Source organism: Oncorhynchus clarkii, chromosome 7 (genome assembly GCF_045791955.1).
Source record: "Oncorhynchus clarkii lewisi isolate Uvic-CL-2024 chromosome 7, UVic_Ocla_1.0, whole genome shotgun sequence".
NCBI lineage: Eukaryota > Metazoa > Chordata > Actinopteri > Salmoniformes > Salmonidae > Oncorhynchus > Oncorhynchus clarkii.
The window spans coordinates 43,575,059-43,588,224 of record NC_092153.1 but is presented as its reverse complement, the minus strand read 5'-3'; the positions used below and the strand labels follow the sequence as shown (position 1 = coordinate 43,588,224).

Below are 13,166 nucleotides of genomic sequence, written 5' to 3'. Positions count from 1 at the left end.
AGATACAAGTATGCTATGTAGAACAAACATGCATCTCTAATATGTTGAATTAGAAATCATGTCGGCTCTAGATGAGGTATTTCTGTCTGCAACGTTGGAGCAGTGAGTCAGGCTTTCCCCAAGAATGTACAAAGAAAAAAATAAGAAAAAACATTAAATAATTGATCTATAGTCTCTCTATGTTCCATCATTTTCCTACAATTCGCTGAATGTACAGTGCATTCGGAAAGTATTCAGACCCCCTTTTCCACATTTTGTTACGCTACAGCCTTATTCTAAAATGTATTAAATAAAAACATTTCAATCTACACACAATACCCCATAATGACAAAGCAAAAACAGGTTTCTAGAAAATCTTGCAAATGTATAAAAACAAAAAAAAAATAAATACCTTATTTACCTAAATATTCAGACCCGTCTCTATGTGACTCGAAATTAAGCTCAGGTGCATCCTGTTTCCATTGATAATCCTTGAGATGTTTCTACAACTTGATTGGAGTCCACCTGTGGTAAATTCAATTGACTGGACATGATTTGGAAAGGCACACACCTGTCAATATAACAGGGAAGGGTAGCAAAACATTTTGGCAGCATTGAAGGTCCCCAAGAACACAGTGGCTCCATTACTCTTAAATGGAAGAAGTTTGGAACCACCAAGACTCTTCCTAGTGCTAGCCTGCCCAGCCAAACTGAGCAATTGGGGGAGAAGGGCCTTGGTCAGGGAGGTGACCAAGAACCTGATGGTCACTCTGACAGAGCTCCAGAGTTCCTCTGTGGAGATGGGAGAACCTTCCAGAAGTACAACATCTCTGCAGCACTCCACCAATCAGGCCTTTATGGTAGAGTGGCAAGGCGGAAGCCATTGGATGGTTAGCTAGCTTATATTATAGGGCAAGAGCAATGCATTATTGTTCCAAAATAGTTTAGTTACACGTTCATGCTGGTCAAGGTACCATAACATTAAAGTTAGCTAGCTAGTTGGGTGTAGGTGTAACTTATGTGGAAGACCCTCTTTTCTTATAGTTAGCTAGCAAGTTATGCAAGGCAGACACAGCAATTCTGTTGGTTGCCTTTCGGTGCATGTCTCACTCCTTTCATATCACAATGAATTGTGTTGCTGCTAGTTACATTTAAGTTGGTTGTTTGTGTATTTATGTTAATTGTCAAGCTAAAATGTCCACGGAGAGTGCAGGGGAAATGTTTGTTTGTGTTTTGTTATGTTTTTCCTTTCATCTTAGTCAATGTGAATATCATTTTGAGATGGATTTGTGAGGTTGTTCTGTCTTCACCTGCAGATTTGTACCCGCAGGAACCGCCATCATTTTGTTTTGTGTGCAAAATCTAACTATTTTAGTGAAACCGCTCAGTGTAGCGCCTAAAATGGTTTGCCTCTTTTGTGTTCGCCCCCACTCAATTATGTACATAAACCCTGGATTGCTGATGCCATGTATTGGACAATGAGACGCTTTGAAGCCACCGATTTAGCCATATTGGCACTCCCCAGAAGGAGCAGTCCAATTCATTCCTATGGTGAATTCTACTACAGTGTTTCAATTTAATGGATTTAAAGGACAAAATTACAGGTATTTAAGTATTTTTTTGTTGTAGTGGGGACAGTAAGATTATAACTTTTTTTTAAAGATACTTAGGACATGTTTTATGTTTAGCTCACATAATATAATTTAAAATTATGCATAAAGGTGTCTGTAATAGAATAATCAAATGTTGACATAAATGCAATTCTATAGCTTCAAAATATTTTTTACAAATGGTGGAGGGTGCCAAGATGGAGGAATAGTGTCTTCAAAACAGTCATCTAGTGCAGGAATTTAGGCTGCTGTATCGCATTGGTGAAAATCAAGACTGTTCTCAGGGCAGGTCTGCCGGTTTTGTGTCGCAGAAGTGACTTTTTGGAGCAGGTTTGGAGAATTTACACAGCATGTTAGGAGAATCAATGTGTCAGGTTAGGATAATTACCATGGCAGGTTAGGAGAATTAGGTTAAGATAAGGAAAAGGGTTAGGGTGAGCTAAAATGCAAAAAATTGTCCAAGGCGCGACTTTAACAAATCTAGCTGTTAAGATGGCGGTGAAGAAGATGGCTGACGTTTTACATGCCTGTAACCAATTGTGCTATTTTGTTCTTTTTTTTGCATTGTTTGTAACTTATTTTTTAAACTTATTTTGTACATAATGTTGCTGCTACTGTCTCTTATGACCGGAAATAACTTCTGGACATCAGAACTGGGATTACTCACCACGAACTGGAAGAAGCTTTTTCCTTTAACGTTTTCGATGAGAGAGATATACTGCTCTCCTGGGAACAGGCCCAGATCCCCATCATTTGTGTGAAGAAAAGATGGAGGAAAAGAGGTTGCAGATCGGGCTGTCATTTGAGAATCCGTAGGTGAGCGAGTAAACTCCCACTGCTATCAATTCTACTTGCTAACACGCAATAATTGGAAAATAAAATTGATGACCTACGATTACGATTATCCTACCAACGGTACATTAAGAATTGTAATATCGTATGTTTCACCGAGTCGTGGCTGAACGCTGACACAGCTAATATAGAGTTGGAGGGATTTTCAATGCACCAGCAGAACAGTCGCTTAGTCTTTGCTCTTTATCGACCCAGACGTTCGTTCTAAATGTTCCATTGCCATACTGGCTTGCTTGCTATCTAGCCAACTACAGTTAACTTAGTCACGTCAAAAAGCACAGCCAGAATAACATCAAAGTAGCCGCATTTGTTAATGAAGCACGATTTCACCTGGCATAGAAAATATGCTCACTCGTTAGGTCACTATTATTCAGAGGAGCTAGCCAACAACACAACTAACACAATCACTTCAACCTGAAGCTGGAAACACTGCAAACTAGCTGCACTTCATTTCATTTTACCTCTTTTAAAATGTAAATTTCTATGTATATATCCATAAAAATGATGCCAGCTGATTCCTGATTTCGACTGGCTGAGAAACGCTGCCTGCATCTCGTTCCGACTCCCGACACATTAATTGCTATGGGACAGCTGGAGATTGAATTTCAATATAGAAACAATTTTATAATGTCAGAGACAGACAGCAAGCAGATCTCCACTGTTGAAAACTAAATGTTAGTCTAAAAGAAATGTGAGATAATGATTAGATGCTTTTTATAGTGGAGATCAAATTTATAAATTGCTTGGCTGGGCTGAAGAGGCAATGGATTGCGCAGTCAGATGGAACAGAGTAAATAGGAATTTTAAAATCATAGATTTAGCCGGTGGTAACTTGTGGAATAGACAGCGGCTGGAATGTGGTTTTAACCAATCAGCATTCAGGATTAAACCCACCTCTTGTATAAAAAAGGATAAAAAAACGCTACAAAAATGTGGAACTTTTAGGCTTGAACGGTACGCACATGTTGAAAACAAGCTAGCTAACAGTGTACATGGCTAACAGGACAAGAACTAGCACAGCTAACAAGTTAGCATGAAAACTTGGTTAAAACAACCATAATGCACTTCACATTATGACAAACTACATGTCGTACATTAGTTCATACATATTTCGTGACAGTTTGGTCGTAATTATATCATAAGAAAGTGACATTAACTGGGAAAAGGAGCGGGAGAAGCATTTTCAACCTACCATTAATTCCATCAGCATGAAACAGTCGGGGAAAATGGTGTGCACAAATAATACAGCAGCTAGGGTGCAATACCGTCATCCAACCACACGATTTCTGTCAAGTACCTCTGAATGAAAGCTTTCAATATGAATAATTGAAACTATAAGACATATTCAAACATCAACTCAGTAACATGAATTCAAAGCTTATGAAACAAATTTTGGCGAACTTAAAACAGGATATATTTTCTTACTCTGTTACACGTGCATGGTGGGAGGCCATATAAAACACCATGGAGTCTTCAGGAGGACCATTCATTCCCTCAACCCTTTTGACAACCATCTACATATGAAATGCTCTGGAGAGCCCTGACTTTGGCAACCTAATTCTATTTCGACCTAGTCGGGCACAATTGCAACACTTCACACGTTTATCATATCAAAATTATCTTATTTTCCACAACTTCCACATATCGACTTCTCCTACAGATACTTGACACATGTCCAAAAGCCATACAGTGAATACAATGCATCGGTGCATGGCACGAACCGTCTGTCATGGTGATTCACATTACCCAAATGCACCTGGTAGAGAGTGACTCCGTACAAAAAAAACACTCTTTACTTTCACTCCTTTCGCAACACGATTCATCTGACGTGCATCAACCACTCCAGGGATACTCTTCATTTGTGCAACAACGACTTCCCACGAGATGCCATTTATTACCCCCGTTACAGGTGCCCTACACTACAGCAACGCACGACATGGCATATTTCTAGAATCGGATGAGACTCAACATGTGCTCTTTCTGTTCCTCTGACTAACAACAGAAATAAAAAGGCCACTTCTCGTGGCCTTGCAGCCATTTCTTCCACCAGGTTGTATATCAAAATGGTTCCTCGGCCTCCCGGGTGGCACAGTGGGTCTAAGGCACTGCATCGAAGTGCTAGCTGTGCCACCAGAGACTCTGGGTTCGAGCCCAGGCTCTGTCACAGCCGGCCGCAACCGGGAGGTCCATGGGGCGACGCACAATTGGCCTGGCGTCGTCCGGGTTAGGGGGGGGTTGGCCGGTAGGGATATCATTGTCTCATCGTGCACTAGCTACTCCTGTGGCGGGCCGGGTGCAGTGCACGCTGATCAGGTCGCTAGGTGCACGGTGTTTCCTCTGACACATTGGTGTCCGGGTTGGATGCGCGCTGTGTTAAGAAGCAGTGCGGCTTGGTTGGGTTGTGTTTCGGAGGACGCATGGCTCTCGACCTTCGTCTCTCCCGAGCCCGTAAGGGAGTTGTAGCGATGAGACAAGATAGTAACTACTAACAATTGGATACCACGAAATTGGGGAGAAAAAAGTGGTAAAAAAATAAGAATAAATACATTTGGTACGTCATCTTAGCAAAAACGTACTCCTACAAAATAATATGGGACTTGGGAACGAACGCAATGTCTTGGGAACGCAATGTTTTTTTTTCATAAACAACTTCAAAAAAAATTCTTCATCAGCCCATTTAAAATTATTATCAAAAACATGCCTGATGCTTGTTGTCAGAAGCATGCTTGTTGATACATTCCCAGTGGAAACCTAATGATTTGTAGGTCTATATGAGTAGGTCTAGTAGGCTGCAGCATGTTGCAAGAGATGTATGCCTAATTTGACCTGGGGTTTAGGCATCCTTTTTATTGGCCTACCTAACTCAGTGTTTATTGGGCCTTTAAAGTAACAGAACACCCTACTGTTATGAAGCATAGGCCTACATTAAAAATATATATTAAAAAAACAACAGTCAATAAAAGTCACATCATAACTGGCTGTTATTGCTCTATCCTAACTGCAGGCAAATAATAGTATTCCCTAATAATGACATTCCCTAAATGCCACTGGCACAGTTTGAGAGCTGTCCCATAGATGTTTAGTTTGGTGAAGTTCTCTAAAGTTGAATAACATATAGCAAATTTGCATAAAATAAGTACTATACAACATGAAGAGAGGTGCATTCCATAAGCTGTGAAACGGTAAGGGCCATGCTTTCTCCTCTAACCTTTACATACACTTCCTGGTCAGTCACATAGGGTTATAGGTCACTGGTCACATGTACAGTATACAGGTAGTCTCATTGACTGTATAGGGCCTGTATAGCGCTGCTATAACATCCTATATTCTTCAGGGAAGGCTTTCCACTAGATGCTGGAACGATGCTGCAGGGATTTGCTTCCTTTCAGCCACAAAAGCATTAGTGAGGACGAGCACTGATGTTGGGTGATAAGGCCTGGCTCGCAGTCAGCATTCCAATTCACCCCAAAAGTGTTTGATGGGGTTTAGGTCAGGGCTCTGTGCAGGCCGGTCAAGTTCTTCCACACTGATCTCGACAAACCATATTTTTTCATTTTTTCTTAATGTACTTTTACCCCTTTTTTTGTGATATACATTTGGTAGTTACTGTCTTGTCCCATCGCTGCAACTCCCCTACAGACTCGGAAGAGGTGAAGGTCGAGAGCCATGCGTCCTCCGAAAACGCGACCCTACCAAGACGCACTGCTTCTTGACACACTACTCGCTTAACCCAGCCACACCAATGTGTCGGAGAAAACACCATCCAGCTGACGACTGAAGTAAGCTTGCAGGTGCCCGGCCCTCCACAAGGGGTCACTAGAGCACGATGGTACGAGGAAAACCCGGCCGGCCAAACCCTCCCCTAACCCGGATGACGCTGGGCCAATTGTGCGCCGCCTCATGGGTCTCCCGGTCATGGCCGGATGTGATACAACCTGGAATCGAACCCAGGTCTAGTGATGCTTCAAGCACTGCAATCCAGTGCCTTAGACCGCTGCTCCACTCGTGAGGCCCCGACAAACCATTTCTGTATGGACCTCACTTTGTGCAAGGGGGCATTGTCATGCTGAAACAGGAAAGGGCCTTCCCCAAACTGTTGCCACAAAGTTGGAAGCATCATGTATGCTGTAGTGTTAAGATTTCTCTTTACTGGAACTAAAGGGCCTAGCCCGAACCATGAAAACAGCCCCAGACCATTATTCCTCCTCCACCAAACTTTACAGTTGGCACTATGCATTGGTGCAGGTAGCATTCTCTTGGCATCCGCCAAACACAAATTTGTCTGTCGGACTGCCAGATGGTGAAGCGTGATTCATCACTCCAGAGAACGCAAACCCTGCTCTAGAGTCCAATGGCGGCGAGGTTTACACACCACTCCAGCCAACGCTTGGCATTGTGCATGGTAATTTTAGGCTTGTGTGCGCTTGCTCGGCTATGGAAACCCATTTCATGAAGCTCCCGACAAACAGTTCTTGTGCTGACGTTGCTTCCAGGGGAAGTTTGGAAATCGGTATTGAGTGTTGCAACCGTGCACAGAGAATTCTTATTCGCATCAGCACGTGGCGGTCCCGTTCTGTGAGCTTGTGTGGCCTTCCACTTCACGGCTGACACGTTTTTTGCTCCTAGACATTTCCACTTCACAATAACACCTCGATCATACCTACAGCGTCATTGCGCAAAATTGGTACGCAGCATCATCTGGAGAAATGTGCAACAAAAGTCCATTTCTGTCAAGCGTCTACGCATACAGTTTGACGCATACTGTATGTTCGATAAATCCAACCTATGCACTCCTTTGAACGCAATGCTAGAAAGCAAACGCAGAGTTCCATTGGAAATGAATGTACTTCTGATGTACCACAACACAATGACGCTATCGGTGTGATCGAGGCTAGACTACACTATACACTATTCCCCTGAAAACCGGATTAGGGGACTCTGCTCAGGCGTTTCTTTTATGCCTGCTATGATAGGCCCCATAGCTCATAACCTAACATAAACAAGTAGCCTGCGAAGGAGATAGACCCCCAATTACCCCCCCCCCTCTCTCTCCTCCTCCCTCACTCCCCTGAGTAGGCTGATACCCCAAACCCAACACCTCCTTTGGCCACTTTCCTTCCAGTTATCTGCTGCCAATGACTGGAACGAATTGCAAAAATCGCTGAAGTTGGAGACATATCTCCCTCACTAACTTTAAGCATCAATTGTCAGAGCAGCTTACCGATCGCTGCAGCTGTACACAGCCCATCTGTAAATAGCCCATCCAACCAATTACCTACCTCATCCCATATTTGTTTTTTTTCCCGCTCTTTTGCACACCAGTGTTTCAACTTGCCATACTCATCTGCACATCTATCACTCCAGTGTTAATTGCTGAATTGTAATTACTTCGCCACTATGGCCTATTTATTGCCTTTACCGCCTTACTTAATTTGCACACACTGTATACAGATTTTTCTATTGTGTTATTGACTGTAAGTTTGTTTGTCCCATGTGTAACTGTGTTGCTGTTTTTGTCACACTGCTTAAAGGTTAAATAAAGGTGAAAAAATATAAAAATACAGTACTGCATTTCTGTGACTCCTGCACTAAAATGCCTTGCCTGCAGAGGGCACTGGTGAATCACAGCTGTTAGATTTGTATTATCAACTTCATTGACATAATGCATACCGTTGCCACATATCATATTGTGCCATATTATGTGCATACAGTTTGTTAAATAAGATGGATATGTCTCTAACATATCACATATAGTAATAGTAATAGATAGTAATATGTGGGCTTCTGTCTTATAGTTTTTCAAATGTTTAGGCTACAAAAATTGTTGATAGTCTTATAGGCCTAGCCTACTTGGTAGTGCCAACTAATCATGTTGGCAAAGTTGTGTAAGCCTATCCTGCATATTGACCAGTCAAAATTGGACTGCATTTGGAAACATATGTGACTAATAAAGTAGAAACAGGAATAAAATCTTTCTAAGTAGACTACAATAGCCTACTGTTTGCTCCACTGGAAACATATTCATCATCTATTCCACGTTGGTTCAATGTAATTTCATTGAAACAACGTGGAAACAACGTTGATTCAACCAGTGTGTGCCCAGTGGGCTATGTCTGATCAGGGGATAAGAGTCATGGATCCTCTGTAGTGACTTACAAAATAGTAAATGCAAGCAGAAGAGTCATACACTTGGGTGAGACAGTAACTCAAACACATGGGTCAATAGAACTATATCTCTGTGACCCTTGGTAGCATTTTCATAATGCACCTGTCCTGTGTGACTCTATGACTATGAATTCACTCAATTACTTACAGTATATTTTTAAATTAGATGATGATCGTTGCATTTTAGGTTAGGTTGGTTGTATAAGACTGTGCCTTTAAAGCTGACTCAGCGTAAAAGTAACGGAGCCCCCCCCCCGACCCGAAACGATTGCATTTGGCAAGGCTTTCTATAGGCTACATGAAAAAGCATGCCTGAGGAATGCATGAGACAGAATCCAATTATTGAATGAGTCCATGTATCGCAGAATAGTGAACACGCACAGGACAAACGTTTCCGTTTCTGATCTGAGGACGTGGATTACATCTCATCTATCTCGAGATTAGCTCCTGGCTGTTCAGTATTGTCGGTCTCTACCTCATCCGATTCAACCTCGTTTGGCAACGTAAATAGTAGACATCTTTTCCACAAATACAAACCAACGCGTATAGTTTATATACAACTGTTCTTTAATTCGGGATCTATCCATAAACCATGCCTTCGATTGAGCGGACTGAACAGTGGTTTGGCTATAGCCTACCATGCCCTATTAATTGCGTGCTGAAGTGATGATGACGGCCTGTCCCCAGTTTTATGTTTATTTCTTCCGCAAGACGAACGAGAACCTCTGCCATCAGTGGAAATGGAGATATTTTTTTGAAATGTGTGCCCATTAAACGGATCCTTTTAAAATGGTGTGTGCGAACACTGCTATCAGCAGAAAATGGAACTACGAACATGGGTGTATTTCATATTCGAAACGGACACTTGTGAGATGAAGGATTACAAGAAAAGCAATGTAAAACGGTGACTTCATTTTTCGATGGATATCAATTGCTTTTGTTAATCAGGCTATGCTTTAAACCCAGGAGAATAATTAATTATATTCTGAATAAGTTAAAACGCAGATTCTGTTTAACCTGAGGTATTTTTGACTTAAAACGTGCATCATGTACATTTTTTTGCAGGGCAATTTTGATCAATCATTGATACTTCGACGAGAGGAAGCAGGACAACTTGATGTGCGAATATAGAATCAGCGCGGCTTTGACAATAGCCTGGTTGCATAGATGGCAAATACAAGCGAGTTTGGGGAAAGCAATCCTTCACTACAGAATTATGCTATCACCGCCTCTGCGGTGAAACTGGCCTCGCTCGGTCTGATCATTTGCATGAGCCTTGTAGGGAATGTGGCGCTGTCCCTGTTGGTGCTGAAAGACAGCTCCCTTCAAAAGGCTCCGTATTATTTTCTACTTGATCTGTGCTTGGCAGATATAATACGGTCTACCGTGTGTTTCCCCTTTGTGATGATATCAATCAATAACGGTTCCACCTGGACATACAGCATTATAAGTTGTAAGATTATTGCTTTCATGTCAGTCCTTTTTTGTTTCCATGTAGCGTTTCTGCTCTTCTGCGTCAGTGTCACCAGATACATGGCGATAGCACACCACAGGTTTTATTCCAAACGAATGACATTATGGACATGTGTGGCAGTGATTTGCATGGTCTGGACCCTCTCTGTCGCTATGGCTTTCCCCCCTGTATTCGATGTTGGCACCTACAAATTCATCCATGAGGAGGAACAATGCATTTTCGAGCACCGATACGTCAAAGCAAACGATACCCTGGGCTTCATGTTGATGCTGGCTGTCATCGTGGGAACAACACACGTTGTTTACATAAAGATGCTGTGTTTCGTTTATGACCACCGCAAGATGAAACCCGCTCAGCTGGTCCCAGCTATAAGCCAAAACTGGACCTTCCACGGGCCAGGTGCAACTGGACAGGCAGCTGCCAATTGGATTGCAGGATTTGGACGTGGTCCCACCCCACCAACATTAGTGGGCATCAGGCAAGCCTCGCATAATGGAAACAGACGGCTGCTTGTCTTGGATGAATTTAAAATGGAGAAACGCATAGGGAAAATGTATTACATGATAACTCTGGCGTTTCTTCTCTTCTGGGCCCCGTACATTGTTGCTTGCTACCTTCGAGTTTTTGTCAAGGGAGGCACCATTCCACAGGTCTACCTGACTGCGGCGGTGTGGATGACGTTCATTCAGGCGGGGGCGAATCCCATTATTTGTTTCATATTCAACAAGGAGCTGAGGATCCGTCTCAGAGCTTGTTTCCCGTGTTGTCTCAGCACACAGACGCCTATGTCTATGGAGCCTTACTGTGTCATCTGATAGGTTCAACTGTTGTTTTAGACAAGGGAAAACGAACAGAACTGTCATGTTGGTATTAAAGCCTATAGGTGATATTTCTCAGTCGCTCTGCTTGCCCAATTTTTCCACATATGTTGAAGGCCACATCTTGTGATTTGCACATACAGAAAGTGTATAAAGTTGCCAATCTTGATTTCAAATACTAATAATTTAGCATATTTCATGAATCTCATTAGTATTTTCTTTGAGTATAGCCTAGGCCTATGTCAACCCTGTGAGAAAGACATATGACGTGTGTATATTCTGTAAAGCTATTTTGTCACTTTATTCTGAACAAACCCCCAAAAAATTACTTTGTATCTTTCAGAAAATCGTAGAATTATTTGTGTGGAGAAAGTGTTAACTCACTTTTACAGTAATTTGCAAATACATGTTCTTCCTGGATGTTGACATAACCTGGTGATACAAATGCATCCCTTGTACATTCCCTGTAAAATAGACAAATCATTTGTTTTTCTGTGGACAATGACCATGGGACTCTAAAAGAAGAAAAGTGTCAGTGCTGCAGAGAGGTGTTTGCATTGTTTGGACGTCTGAGTAAATAAACAACAAATGAATGATTAGTATTGCTTTGATTCTGTAATACACAATAAGCAAATGGTTATTGGACAGTATCTGCTCAGTTACAATACAAAAACCATATGGGAACATCCATTTCCAATCGTCATCCAGTTTTTTCGAGTCCAGTTTTCCTCTGATTGCACACTCCATTCTTCTGATAAGACTTTAACCAGCCAACATGTTTTAAAAAATATATATATTTCACCTTTATTTAACCAGGTAGGCCAGTTGAGAACAAGTTCTCATTTACAACTGGCCAAGAACAACAACACAGAGTTACACATAAACAAACGTACAGTTAACAACACAATAGAAACATCTATGTACAGTGTGTGCAAATGTAGAAGATTAGGGAGGTAAGGCAGTAAATAGGCCATAGAGGCAAAATATTTACAATTTAGCATTAACACTGGAGTGATAGATGTGCAGATGAGGAGGTGCAAGTAGAGATACTGGGGTGCAAAAAGATAAATAACAATATGGGGATGAGGTAGTTGGGTATGCTATTTACAGATTGGCTGTGTACAGGTACAGTGACCGTTAAGCTGCTCTGACAGCTGATGCTTAGTTAGAGAGAGGACATGCACCTCGTAGTATGTAAAAAAGCCAACAGTGTATAATAGTCATTATTTGGATCACTGCTCGTCTCTGTTACAGCCATGTAAATGAAAATCTGTCTGCTAATTGGAGTCCTTAATCTTTGTAGCCCGGTTCACCTCCCTATGGGGAATTGGGATAGAGTGGGAGTTGCTTAGCTCTTGTTTCTGTGCAGAGCCATCCCAGTATACCTACAGTACACCCTCCCTCCCTGGCCTGGCCTCACTGCATTCATAACCATTACCATCACAACATGCCTGCCTCATACTGACATCTGCTCCGCTCCACTCCCAGCATGTACATACAAGGCTATCAGCAGAATCTCTGTGGCTTCTGAGATACTGAATCTTACTCACCGTTGAATTCTCTCATGAAATACCATTTCAGGTCAAGCATTTTTTTATGCAACAGTTCTGCCCCAGTAGTACTCTCTCTGCCTCTTTGCTGTGCTCATGAAAAAAATGTTGCAGAGCCTGTACACGGCCATATTGTTGACCCCACATCTGCTGCTGTTATTTACTTTTCATCCCTAGAGTAAGTTAGGGTGAAATCTGTGTTATTGCATAGAGTTTATGATGCCCTTGTCTGAATATACCTACATTGAAAGTGACCACATTGTATGTGCTAGTGTACTCCCAGTGAGTACACTGGGAGTACTGATACCGTCTGATACCAACATCCATGGATGTCTAAAAGACATCATTTTGATCACTGGACTGTGGATGAGCTCCAATATTTGGGCCATTGGGAGGTTGACCCGTTAAGAAGCTAATCTATATCAATACTGAGAAACTAGTTTGAAATGTAACTAGAGCTGAATAACACAGATTCCCATTAATAAATAATTAGATTAAGATGAGTCAACGAACGCTGGTCCCCTTAACCATTGGACAAATCTAATTATAGCTTTGCGCTTTGAATGAATGCACTGTAAAATGTAGCCTGACAATGAGAGATTTTCAGTGCTGTCAGACTTCCGGAGACCTGCGCTCTATTATTACAGAGAAAACTCTTTCTTTTGCTGATGTCAGAGGAGAACATAACTTTCTGTTTTAACCTTTACATTCCCTAACC

The 13,166-nt window shown here is 41.9% G+C and overlaps 1 protein-coding gene across 1 annotated transcript; it reads left to right on the top strand.

Moving 5' to 3' along the window:
- Window positions 1-9,029: 9,029 nt before the first annotated feature.
- Window positions 9,030-11,456, top strand: LOC139414258 (G protein-coupled receptor 27). Its single transcript, XM_071162159.1, has 2 exons — window positions 9,030-9,510; window positions 9,672-11,456. The coding sequence occupies exon 2, from the start codon at window positions 9,774-9,776 to the stop codon at window positions 10,893-10,895; it is 1,122 nt and encodes a 373-aa protein (XP_071018260.1). The 5' UTR covers window positions 9,030-9,510; window positions 9,672-9,773; the 3' UTR covers window positions 10,896-11,456.
- The last annotated feature ends 1,710 nt before the right edge of the window (window positions 11,457-13,166 follow it).